The 14,223-nt window shown below is 35.3% G+C and overlaps 1 protein-coding gene across 2 annotated transcripts in view; it reads left to right on the forward strand.

Annotated features, from left to right (window-relative positions):
• The window catches only part of ntrk1 (neurotrophic tyrosine kinase, receptor, type 1), a 39,410-nt gene extending 27,139 nt beyond the window's left edge, over positions 1–12,271 (forward strand). For both annotated transcript variants that reach the window (XM_051131075.1, XM_051131076.1), the window contains exons 14-17: positions 198–370; positions 5,427–5,667; positions 5,910–6,068; positions 8,883–12,271. In XM_051131075.1, coding sequence (XP_050987032.1) covers positions 198–370; positions 5,427–5,667; positions 5,910–6,068; positions 8,883–9,068 — 759 coding nt within the window. In that variant the 3' untranslated portion in view covers positions 9,069–12,271. The remainder of the gene's footprint in view (positions 1–197; positions 371–5,426; positions 5,668–5,909; positions 6,069–8,882) is intronic.
• Positions 12,272–14,223: the final 1,952 nt, after the last annotated feature.

The following is a 14,223-nucleotide window of genomic DNA, read 5'->3' on the forward strand; positions in this document are numbered from 1 at the left end:
CAAATTGCAATTTGAATTTAAAATTTAAAATTGAAATAGCAAACAGAATTTAAAACAATTTAAATTACAACTGCCATTTTCAACAACAACAAAAAGAAACACTGATTTTCTAAAACTCAAATGTTCAATTTCTTGAAAAATGTCTAAATACTTGGTCATATGCTCACTATATTTTAATATCTAATTTGTCTGTGTAGACTTTGAAAGTCGCCAACGAGTCCACCCGGCAGGACTTCCAGCGCGAGGCTGAGCTGCTCACGGTGCTTCAGCATGAACACATAGTGCGGTTCTATGGCGTGTGTACAGACGGAGAACCTCTGGCCATGGTGTTTGAGTACATGCGACACGGAGACCTCAACCGCTTTCTAAGGTCAGTCTAATAACCACCAGCCACTCACAGCGAATTAACTACAGTGCTAGCAATGTGGTGCAGCGGTTGGAAACTGAAGAGCTTTTGTGGAGCTTCAATCTATAGATGACATTCTTAGACAACCTTGGAAACACCAGAGTAATTTACATGGTTTACTTATTTATTTTCCATTATAGCAAACAACAAACCCTCAGACCCTCGTGTTACTAGTTAATAATCTGGCCTGCAAGTCAACTTTTTCATTTTGGGCTTAAAAACTAAAGGTTCTTTATAGGAATCTACGGTTCCAAGAAGAACTTTTAAGATTCATAAGGAGTTTTTGCAGCGATGCCACAGAAGAACCATTTTGGGTTCATCAAAGAACCTTTCAGTGATCACTTCCTAAAATAATAACTGTTTTCTTAGTGTGAAGTACATTTTAATGATCTGAAGAACTGAAGAACCTGTTGTGCAATGGAAATGTTAAAGGTTCTTCATGGACCCACAGATGCCAATAATGAATCTTTCTTTATAGTGAAAAAGGGTTTTAAGACTTTTTAAGACTTTAAGACTATTAAGACTATTATTCACTGAAAGGTTCCTGTAGGTACTGAAAACCCCCCTGTGAAGCTTTATTTTTAAGAAGGTACATGAAAAATTGCATCAAATTCAAGGCCTTTCGTTTACCACATTTCCATCTTCAACCACATTCACATCTGAAACTCGAATCCCTAACTAAGTAGAAGAGCGATGGAGCCCAAATGCAGATCCAGCTTTGTGATGCTCCAGTCTTAATTAAGATGTAAAGTTGCCTGAAGTATGAGGTGGCTGATGGGGGACTGACTGACCATATGTCCAGCACAGCTGAGTCTCAGTGCGTAAAGATCCAGTCTGTTTGCCAGGTGGTTGCTGGGGCCAGATTGGGAGTGGGGACATGTGAATGTTTGAGGGGGAGATGAAATCGCATTTTCACGTGTATGGATGTGGCTCCAGTCTCGCTTGCAGCTGCCCCATCCTGCCACCTGCCTGCTAAACTAATAGGGATCACATACTAAACCTCAGAAGGCAAGCGAGTGGCAGAGAGTTTATATTAGGATGAATGGTGAGAGAGGTTTGCACATTGAGGCCTGACACGCAAAGCAATGGTGACCAATGGTGCTTGTGCTGTCATTTAGCAGATGCTTTCTTATACAAAGTGACCTTTAGTACACTTGCTTCAATCTGGAGTTTGCTCAAAAGCTTAAAGCATAATTCATGCAAACTTGGTCTTACCAATTTAGATTTTTAACCACAAGGATGCTGATATATAAAATGGTTCGGAATGTGAAATAGCATGCAGTATATAACAATACAAAGCAGTATGCTGTATTGTTGTCATATTGCTAGTGAGCGGTATCCAGTTATCATCTTCTAAATACACAAATTTTGTACTTTTTTAATTCAATTTTGTGTAAAAATTTCTTAATCAGTTTGTTAAATAACGTGCCAAGATCACGATATCGCTTTCAGTTCATTTTTGTCACAGTCGGAATATAGTGGTGCATGAATGACTCCTAAAAACTGGAAGCAAGTTGACATTCTTAAACTTCCAGTTCCATCATCCTGAAGTCTAAAGAGGTTGCTGGGACATTATAAGAACAGTTTACCCAAAAATTAAAATTGTCATTAATTACTCACCCTGATGTCATTCCAAACCCATTAGACCTTTGTTCATCTTCGGAATACAAATTTAGATATTTTTGATGAAATCTTAAAAATATCTAAAACTTTCTGACCCTGCATAGACAGCAACACAACTGACATGTTCAAGGCCCAGAAAGGTAGTAAGGACATTGTTAAAAAAGTCCATGTAACATCAGTTCGACCATAATGTTATAAAGTTATGAGAATACTTCTTGTGCGTAAAGAAAACAAAAATAACACATACGTTGTGATACTTTTGTGAATGCATCATAGATCATAGCTGACAGGAAGTGAAGTGGGAGAGAGAAAAGGGGGCAGGATCGAGAAAGGTCCTCGAGCTGGGATTCAAACTTGGGAAGCCCATAGCACAACGGCGCTGTATATCGGTGCGCAGGCCACAAGGCTATCAGCGCCGAACACATGGACTATTTTAATGATGTCCTTACTACCTTTCTGGGCTTTGTATGTGTCAGTTGCGTTAGTGTCTATGCACCGTCAGAAAGCTCTCAGATTTCATCAAAAATATCTTAATTTGTGATCAGAAGATGAACGAAGATCTTAGGGGTTTGGAACGACATGAGGGTGAGTAATTAAAGTGCTCCTATTATGCCATTTTAAAGGCTTCTAATATTGTTTTATGAGTCTCCTAAAACAAATTTACATGTATACAAGGTCAAAAAACACTTTAGTTTTCTCCAAAAATAGATTTAAATTTACCTAATTTCTACATGATTCGTAAACGACTTGTGCGAAGCAGTTTGAAGAATCAGTCTCTCTAAACCCCTCCTTTCCGTGAGCCCTCACTGCTGTGATTGGTCAGATGGCACAGTCCTTTATGATTGGTCTATCGCGTACAGCGCGTGTCGAAAACGAAATGCCTATTGCCATAACTGAATGACAGCCCTGGAGACTTGTCAATACATAGAAAAGATGGCATCGATTTTACCTTACCAATTCGAGCTGGAGTCTGACGATGAAACGGCTGAAGTGGCTCGACAAGTTAGCACGGACTGCCGTGGAAAGTGCTTGCAATTTGCTTAGGTAAGCGAACCGGGCACACCTCTATGTTGTAAACTTCAACATTGTATAATGCATTAAAAAAAGTGCTGTGCTGGCCGCTGGGTTAACTGCAGCCCTTCAGAGCGCAGCGGCAACTAATTTGAACTTTGAGCGCAGCGTGCATGCCTTGCGCTCAAGTGGTGTGCTCCGCTGCGCGTGCGCTTTGGTCGATGCAGAAACAAGCCATCCTCGTGCGCCGCAAGCAATTGAAATAGATGGGTTTCATAGCGCAGCTCTTTCCGCATTCAGTGTGAAAGCAGCTTCGAGCGCCATCCTTTATCATTATTCCAACTAATGAGACAGAATGACAGTCAAGCTGCATCAATCACAAATTTTGAACAACAGAACCACAGAAACATGAGTTATCCGGATAGCAAGACATGTGCAGGGTTGTTACACACAACATAACATACACAATTATGTATTTTGAACGATCGCTAGAAAATACAATCTTTGTAGATTCATCTTTTGGAAGTGAATATAAAACAAATTTACTCTCACAGCGTAGGATACAGCATCTTCTCAAAATAAATAAACCACATGGAAATTTTACTGTGTTTGAAAAGGCATAATAGGAGCACTTTAATGCCAGAATTGTAATTTTTGCGTTATCTATTCCTTTAAATGTCACCATGCCAAACAGGAAAACTCATCTACTCACTAGTTGCTTTTTCATTTTTTTGTTTAGACTTGCGCTAATAAAAACGTTTTTAACTCAAACTCTTTAACTTGTAGATTTTAAGTACAGATTAAAAGTTGTGCCACTGTGGTGTAGGTTTGAATTTAGGCTTCAAAAGTTGTATTAACGTCAAAAAATCCAAAACGCCAATGGAAAAAATCCTATTGGGCTTTTCCTGAGGGAACTGTGACGCTAACTTCCAGGTTGGATTGCAAAATTCAAGAAACCTACCTGCAAAGCTACCTGAAAAACTATGCGCAAGTGCACCTAGGGCAAAAGCTGCTTTAAACCCAAAGGATGGTCACACCAAATGTTGATTTAATTTAGTTAACAGAAGTTAACTGATAATGAAAGTCTATTTATGACATTATTTTTGACAGCATCCTAATTTTTCAGCATTTTTACACAAGTGCCTAAAACTTTTAAAAATACTGCATTGCAGTTAGGTTTCTTGAAGCGTCTTGGAAAGATTGCCACAGTTCTTCTGGATTTAGTCTGTCCCAGTTTGTTTTGATTCTTCATGTCATTCCAGACAGACTGGATGATGATGATGAGATCAGATCTCTGTGTGGAGCACTGGCTGTTGTCAGACTCTTTCAAACAAACAAAAATCTTACTGAATTATTACAATTAATGGCAAAATAAATGTTTGGAAATGTAAACTGATATTTCCTACTGAAACACTACAGCAAAAGATAAAAATAACAGAATTAAAACCATTTTTAGTTGAAAATACTAGTGTTCTAATAATTTTGGCCACCACTGTAAATCATCCGTGCAGCACTCTACTGAGAATGAAGTAGAGCACACTGCATTGTGGGATACAGTATTCCACATATACTCTTAAATATAAAGGTTCTTTATCTGAATCAATGATTCCATTAAGAACCTTCAAACATTCATGGAACTCTTCAACTCCACAAAAGGTTCTTTAGATTACTAAAATGTATTCACACTGAGAAAAATTATTCTTTTAAAAATGTTTACTTAAAGGTTCTTTTAGAGAACCCAAAATTGTTCTTCTGTGGCAGTGGTTTTCAAACCTGTGCTGCGAGGTCTTTCATATCTGACATACCCATTTCAGGTCGTGCTGTCTCTACTAATGAGCTGATAAGTTGAATCAGATGTGATAGAAGAGGAAGACACAGAAAATGTGCACAGGACTGGTTTGAAAACCACTGTTCTATAGAAACATTATAAACGTATATATAACGTTATAGATGTCAGCAAATGTTCAGTCCTTCATTTATAAACTCTGTACCTGGTAATGCCACACTTTACTGCATTTCTTCTCACATGCATGTTACTTTTGACTGTTTTCTCTTGTTGTAGTTTTTAATAAATATTTACTTTTTGATAGTCATTCTGTCTGTTAAAGTGATTTTAAAATAAACAAGACTTGTAGATTTAATGCCTAGCTCAATTTGGGTTCATTTTAGGCTAGCAGTATAGTAATTTTAAACCATAAAAAAGCAACCCAGCATGCTGGGTCAAATAATTCAACCCAACTCGCTGGGTCAAAACAACCCAGCGCTGGTTGCCAAAATGACCCAAATTGGGTTGTTTTTAACCCAGCGTTTTGAACACATCCAAAATCCTTTTTTTTTCAGGTTAATGCTTATGTGTTGTTATATGATGTGTGTGTGTTTTGTACAGGGCTCACGGTCCAGATGCTCGTATCCTGGATGAGATGAAGGTTCCTCTGATGGGTCAGTTGACTCTTCCTCAGATGCTCCAAATCGCAGCTCAGATCGCCTCGGGAATGGTGTACCTCGCTTCCCTTCATTTCGTCCACAGAGACCTGGCCACCAGGAACTGTTTGGTCGGAGAAGGGCTGGTGGTGAAGATCGGGGACTTTGGGATGTCGAGAGACATTTACAGCACTGATTACTACAGGGTACAACACCATTTCAATATCAACAGTGTCTGAGATGTTTCCCCCTAAAGTTGAGAAAAAATAATTGTAAATAACAAAAGTGCATCTCGATAAGGTCTGGGAGAAACATCCAAGTTTAAAGAGATCATTTAAAGAGATCTCATTTGTGATTTTGTCTTCCTTTCCTTTAAAAGTTTTTGTTTAAGTGTATGTACCCACAACAGAGATGTTTGGCTGTAATCTGTTGTCATTCATGTCCTCAGGTTGGTGGGAGGACGATGCTGCCCATTCGCTGGATGCCACCAGAAAGCATCATGTACAGGAAGTTCACCACGGAGAGTGACATCTGGAGCTTTGGAGTTGTCCTTTGGGAAATCTTCACCTACGGCAAACAACCATGGTATCAGCTATCCAACAGTGAGGTAAAGTGCCACATTTAATGTTCAAAGTTAGTATCAACCATGTGTGGCTGAACAAAATGCCAAGCTCATTTATTGTCAGTGTTTAAAACAATACAAACAAACAAACAGATATTAAAAAAAAAGAAAAGCAAATTCGGTCATTTACTCACTCTCAAGTCATTCCTGTAGATGGATAGCAATAAAAAAAAATGTAACAATTGTTGTTGATTGATCCCATAAATTATTTTTGTAGTATTTTCAAGGATAAAAATAGTTAACAATGCTACTTTACGTATTTAAATTTTTACTCAAATTTACTACCGTTCAAAAAAAAAGTCAGTATAATTTTTTATTTAATTATACATTAAATTGATCAGTAAAGATATTTCTATTTCAGATAAATGCTTTTTAAAACTTATTAACCAACTTCAAACTTTTAAATGACCGCGTACATTCAAACAAAACACCTATAATCATATCTTTACCTAATTGTTTTATGTGACCCTGGACCACAAAACCCATAAACAGCACGGGTATATTTGTAGCTATAGCCAACAATATGACAAATTGTAAAAATTATTAATTTTTCTTTTATGCCAAAAAACATTAAGATATTAAGTAAAGATCATGTTCCATGAAGATATTTTGTAAATTTCCTACCACAAATAAATCAAAACGTAATTTTTGATTCATAACATGCATTGCTAAAAACTTAATTTGGACAACTTTAAAGGTGATTTTCTCAATACTTTAATTTATTTTGCACCCTCAGATTACCGATTTTCAAACAGTTGTGTCTTGAACAAATATTGTTCTATCCTAACAAACCATACATCAATGGAAAGCTTATTTATTCAGCTTTCAGATAGTAGCCAGTAATTAGTAACTAATATAAGCCATTACACAGTAACAGTGGTTCATTTTAATTTGGACATGACTTAAGATTTTTTTTTGACCAATTCATTTGAACAGTTCATTTGTTCAGGAATGAGGCTATAATGTAAAAAATGTTCTTATCTAATACAGAAGTACTTTAACGAGACTTTTATGCTTTTCAACCTTACATTCTGACAAATATTTGCCTTTGTGTTCAACTAAAAACAAATAAAAAATACAGGTTTAGAACAACAAGTCAAGAGTGTTTTTCATTTGACAGTAAACAATTCCTGTAATGTTTACCTGCAATGACAGACGTGATTTAGACTGTCTGATGGCATCAGTGTTGGTCAGTGAGTCAAACAGACAGAGCAGCTTTTCCCAACCTTCACCGTGATGTGAACATCCATTTTGGACTTGATCAGACGGTGCTCTTAAGCACTTATGAACAAGAAGATCAATAGATTTTTTTCGGTTCCAGAGTGATCCAGACCTCTCAGATTAGGCACCAAAAAGTGGACTCTGGTGTGACCACAACTGCACTATTACGCTGGAGAGGCCTCTCTTCTTTCAACAGAGAGGTAGATCACTTTCCCACCGACTCGATTTTAATCCGATTAAACCTCATCTTCGCCTTGGGCCGACGTTGTTTAACCTTGTTAACCTAATCCTTCTCGAGCCATGATGGACACAGCTAATTATCCAGAGCCTAATTGTATGGGACGGAGACGGATCGTTCGTGACTTTCCATCTGCGAGGAGAGAGGGTGCCAGACTTTCAGAGGGGTCAATGTGAATTTTTGTTAATTTATTGCAGTGATTGAAAGCCCATTTCAGAATGATGTTGTGTGGTGCTGACAGTCTCTTCACCTCATTTGATTAAGAAGCAATGTTATAAGGGCTTGAAGTCACTGGCGTTTTAAATAGCCACCAGGAATAGCCTTGGAGAGGAGGGAGGGTGCTTTCATAGCCAACTACTGCCTGTAGAAAGTAGAGTCAAAGAAATCCAATTTTCTTTGATTTTTTCAAAAATAAAATACATGTAATGTGCTATTAAAATGTACCGTATTGTTTAGAACTTCCTCCACATTAAAAGAGCATTTATTGACAATAAGTTAAACGAACTGCTCGTTCCAGATGTCTTCCACTTTCTAAAGTCAGATAGATGAATACTGTACGTTATGCTTATATAGGAATCATAAAGACAAAGCTGCAGAAGAGGGCAGTTTATTTCAAAAGGTCATAGTGATGTTGAAAATGGTTTTAAAAAATAAATGACAAATGAAAAAAAAAATATAAATAAAAGTTTAGAACCATAGTAGGTGGACCTCAGGAGATACAAAAAAGAAAAAGAAAAACTAATCATAATAATTAGTAAATATAATTACGTAAAATAAATGACAAATGGAAAAAAAAATTGAAACCTCAGTAGGTGAACCTCAAGAAATAAAAACAAAAACAACATCAATAATAATAATAATAATAATAATAATAATAATCAAGTATATATTATTACCTTAAAAAATGACAAATTTAAAAATATCAGAACCTCAGTAGGTGAACCTCAGGTAATAAAAACAAAAACATCATCAATAATAATAATAATAATAATAATAAAGTCAATATATTACTCAAAATAAATGAAGAATAAAAAACACTGTCCAGAATCTCAATAGGTGAACCTCAGAAAATAAAAAAAAAACAAAAAACTGTTTATATATTTCAATTGATATATTTGCTCACAAATAGTTTTAATTGTTATGCATATCCATACTCACACACATTTCAATTATTTAAATGGGGTCACATTATGGTATTATATGGCATTTTTACATTAATGCCATATAGATTTTAATAGAAAACAGTAGGTTAATGTAGCAGATTAAAGTAGCACTACTACTATGCTACCATCATTTCCACTTTTCTGACTGTAAATAAGAAATATTTACCCTATTTCCAGGCCATTGAGTGCATCACACAGGGCAGAGAGCTTGAACGGCCACGTACCTGCCCGAAGGAAGTGCATCTCCTCATGCAGGGCTGCTGGCAGAGAGAACCGCAGCAGAGGCTCGTCATCAAGGACATCTACAACCGCCTCGTGGCCCTCGTCAAGAACCCACCCGTCTATCTGGACATCCTGGAGTAGCAGCACCCTGATCGAACCTGCATGGAAAAGACATACTTCTGGAAGCAGGTTGTTTTAAGGAGGAAATCAATGGTGGGTTTTGGAAGGACACAATTTACAAACTGTCTCAGATGTGCAGTATGAACGTTTCCAGTGTTTGTTGATGTGTACGTTTTAAACCACTGGAGGTGTAAGATTGTGTCCATGTGCATAGATGGACTGAGTAAATAGACAGTGGACACTCTGAATATGCATTAGTGGAAATTGCTCATGGATCTTCATGACTCACCTCTGAAGAGACACTTAGATTTTCTATATGAGGTTACTGATGTCAAGGTCTTGTAATTAAAGGTCATTAAAGGTGAAGTGTGTAATTTTTTCTCAGCCCAGTCTAATATGCAAACTGATTTTCTAGATAAAAGTAAAAACCATGGCTCTGTTTGTTTGAGCATCCTGCCCAGCCGGACATAGCAACAGCCTCAACCAATGGCGTGAGTTTGGGGGCGGGACTTGCTGTATGTTTGACCAATGGGAAGACTGAAATCCAAGGCTTATGTTACAGAATCATCTGAACTCATAATAATCCTATTCTATCTGTTTTCAGGGTTTCTGCAGTATTTATGAAGGTAAATTTAAGACTTTTAGAGCCTTTTTCAGACTACCTACTGATCACACTGCAAAAAAATAAAAAAGTTCTTCTAAAGATTCATAAATCAAAAAGATATATCTACTTGAGATGCACAAAAATCTACAAAATATCTACTCATTGTTAGCTATCTGTTCTCGTTTTAAGCATGAACTCACTCAATTTCTCACAAAACCATACCTTCATTTTGCATCTCAAGTAAATGTATCTTGATTTAAGAATATTTAGATAAATATAAAAATATTTAATATTTAATGCCACAGATGACTGAATTCAAGACTTTCTGCTCTTGATTTCAAATCTTAACACTAAAATTACCATAGAAAGCTTCTGTAATACAGATTGTTTTAGCATATGGTTCTCTGATGTCATCTTTATTACATACTTCACCTTTAACCATCATGTGCAGTTTCTTAATAACATGTCCCCCTGAACAAAGACCCTTAAGTTACTGTGATTTACATGTCGTGCCAATCTGACCGCGTTTCTTTTCTGTGTCTTGCGACTATGCATATATTACATCAATCTGTTATGCGTGATCTTCACATGCATGTATTGTACATCTCTCCATGTTTAACAACAATGTCCTGTTATGGCTCAGAGTTCTGCTTTATTTTCTATATCAAAAGCATCAACAAGGTCAGCAACAACACAACAGTGGAGACACATGGGCTGTGTACGGAATAAAGTACTAACCTACTGTATACTATTATTTATTTGAAACCGTATAAAGTGTGGAACGGAAATGTTTTCAAGCACTAGTTGTGTCAGATGTTTAAGGCAAGACGCTACAGGTGAATAGAGTAAAGATTTTAATAAATCACCATACATTTGATTAATCACAGGGCATTAAGACAATTGTATAATATGTTTTATTAAATGTTATGCTTTCCATAATAGAAATCGGAACATTGGATTAAGCCAAGTTTAAATTTCTTTTACAGAACATTTATCCTATTTTATCACTCAATAAATACTGTAAACAGCCTGAAAAAAATAACTTTTATCATATTTTTAAAAATAAATGGTATATACAGTATGTACACTACCAGTCAAAAGTTTTTGAACAGTAAGATTTTTTTATGTTTTTTAAAGAAGTCTCTACTGCTCATCAAGCATGCATTTGTTTCATCCAAAGTACAGCAAAATTACAGTAAAATACAGTAAAATTTTAAAATATTTTTTTAAAATAACTGTTTTCTATTTGAACACATTTTAAAATGTAATTTATTCCTGTAATCAAAGCTAAATTTCTAACATTATAACATTTGTAACATTATACACTATACCATTCAAAAGCTTGGAGTCAGTATATATATATATATATATATATATATTTAATCAATTTTGGAAATGTAATACTTTTATTTAAAAAGTATTTATTATTCTGTTTCAGATAAAAACATTTTTTTAACTTTCTATTCATCAAAGAAACCTGACTAATACTACTAAAAGGTACTCTTTCAACATAATAATAATAATAGTAATAATAATGAGCAGCAAATCAGCATATTTGAATGATTTCTGAAGGATCATGTGACTCAAGTAATGATGCTAAAATTCAGCTTTGAAATCACAGGAATGAATTACATTTTAAAATATATTTAAAAAGAAAAGAGTTATTTTAAATAGTAAAAATATTTCAAAATCAAATAAATGCAGGCTTGGTGAGCAGAAGAGACTTCTTAAAAAACTTATTTTTTGACTGGTAGTGTAACACTCTGACAAATGTTACACGAAAAAAACATTCTCTAAAAGCCTTCATATTTATAATAATAAAACTGGATAGTCTGGTATTTAAGAAAAACTCATTTTGTATTGTAATTGGATGGATTGAAAATTTGGATGTTTTTCAAACAAAATAGTCCTTGAAATTGACAGGTGCATGAAAAAAACAGATTTTACCTGTAGTATCTTGCCTTAATTTAAAAAGTTGCTATTTTAGATGTCCATTTCAATGAATTTTATAATAATACCTGCTTTCCATGAGCATTTCCTATTCATCTCAATGGCTCAGCAGGCACACACAGCCCTGAAAGTACATAACATGCATGACGCCATTTCTGCTCATGGGCTCTCAGTCATGGCCTTATTGTATTTTAAGCCATAAATACCATGTGACTAATCACTATAGAGCCACACGCTGCAGTACGCTAGTATGCAATTCTGAACACAGCCTGAATTCCAGCATGATACTGGTGTAAGGGCAGAGATCAATCACTCAATCAAATATTATTTATCATACAGCATGTTAAGCTGCAGTGGTCACTGTTTACCATTTTATTATTGCATTAATGGGTGCATCACTTTGTGCCTCTTGTACATAACCTAGTCACTGGGCTGCATTCTTTTGCATTTTGATCCTTTTTTTGTGTTTTCTATTTTTTTTCTTCTTTTTTTTTTAAACTGTAATCTTAGCTAGTGTTTCAGAAATTAATTATTATTTCACAAATACAAGCTGGAAATCATAACAGTACATTTTTTAAACATAATTTCCTTTAACATTAATTAATCAACAACAGTCACAGAGTGTTGGCATCTTTGTTTCATTGTACAAATAAATATTAATTTGTATAGACTTTGGTTTTGATTTTGTTGACGGACAATGTACAATAACTGTACTAAACTTAATTTCTTCAACATTTTATTGGCAGTTTTTGTATGTCGTAATATTGGTAATCTTACATTATTGCTGCATGATATTCATATTGTGTATACATGTGTAGAATTGTGTACAAATGTGTATAATATCAGTCATTTCACCCAACAAATACATCCTAGACTGCTATTGTTTTTATATAAAATGAATTATACATGCAGTGGGATGACGTCCAGAAGTCTTGAGATCACATTGAAAATCAAAATTCAAAATCTCATTTAGGCCTGTAAATAAACAGTATTTTTTGACATTTTAAAACAAAGTAATGTTATAAAATGAAGATGATATTTAATATTATGCATTATTATGGTCACAAATCATCCTATGTATAATTCCACCTTCTTAAAACAGTTTCAGATCCCATTGACTGCTATATTATTCTTGTCTACACTATACTGTTTGTTCACCAACAAAATATTTTCAAAATATCTTGTGTGTTCTGCAGAAGAAATAATGTCATACAGGACGAAATTTTTACTTCAAGTTGGACTATCACTTTACTTGTAAATATTTTAAATGTAAAATAAACTAAAAAATAAATAAAAACATAGTTTAGAGTTTAAATAACTCAGAAGAGGTGATATGAGATAATCTTCACAGAAAGCAACAGATGGACAGAAGAGATGCTGGTAGAAAGTGACAGATGGAGGTGAAGTTGAAACCTCAGTACCATTACAGATTACAACACAGATACATACCATGAACATACTGTACTGCGGCCTGAAAAAGCCCATTGTTTCATAATATCAGTCTGTACATTAGAAATGTGGCATCTGTGAATCTTCGACAACAAATCAGCTATTCACGACGCTGTGCTGAACTGCTTTCGTAAGGACGCCAAACACTTATCACACATACAGTATATCCAGTATATCTCTATTTGGGAGGACGAAACAGGCCTACTATCGCTTCCACACATTTATTTTGCCTGAAATCTCAGCTCATAGACTCTAGAGAACTGTAATGCATTCTGGGTAATGGTATCGTTAGCTCTGCGGTGCCTAAACTCAATTCTCACGGGTCATTTGTGTCTGGACCACTATTCCATTTCACCTCTTTTCCAGGCAGTCGGTGTATTCCTGCCTCAGATGCTAAAATGACTAGCCATGCACAATTAAAGAGACAGTCATTAGTTAACGTTACTCACCCTCATGTCGTTTCCAAATGCTATGTCATATAAAAAAGCCTACCGTTGTTTTCCGTTGGACATAAAAGAAGAAATGATCACATAAATCGTTTCAGTGGAACATAATGTTGACGGTAGCACTTGTCGAGCTTCAGACGGGGAGAAAATCAATAAATGTAACCAGTAAAATAGAAAAAGTATTCTGAAGTAATACGATTCGTACCTGTATTGTTGTTTTGACCTATCAGCAAAACCGAAACTATCCGTTTCTTAATTTGAATTGGACATTTATCATCATTCGCAATGTTATATTTCTATTATTTAAGTTATATCACCGTAAGAGCAGGCGCGGCCATTTGTAAATTTTATGGCTTCCGGTCTCATCCGCGTCCAGCTATTTTTGTACAAAACAGCTTGTTTTGCTGCTTGTTACTGCACATTGGTGTGTCTTACCATATTATTTTAACGTATTATATTTAATTATGAGCGCACTGTTTTGTAGTGCAAACAGTTTTACCGTTTACTGCAGGTTTTTTCTTCTCGTTATTTCCCTATAGCGGCTAATGAACCGGAAGTCTCACCCACAGGCTTACTTCTACGTTAAAGGTGAATATTATTACTTATTGAGATTGGACAAAATGAATAAATACCCTAATATCTAGCAGATAATTTTTTTTAGGACTAAACATATATCTATCTCGTTTTTTTAAATTGATTATATAAATTTACATTGATTTCCACAACT

This window comes from Labeo rohita, chromosome 16 (genome assembly GCF_022985175.1).
Source record: "Labeo rohita strain BAU-BD-2019 chromosome 16, IGBB_LRoh.1.0, whole genome shotgun sequence".
Classification (NCBI taxonomy): domain Eukaryota; kingdom Metazoa; phylum Chordata; class Actinopteri; order Cypriniformes; family Cyprinidae; genus Labeo; species Labeo rohita.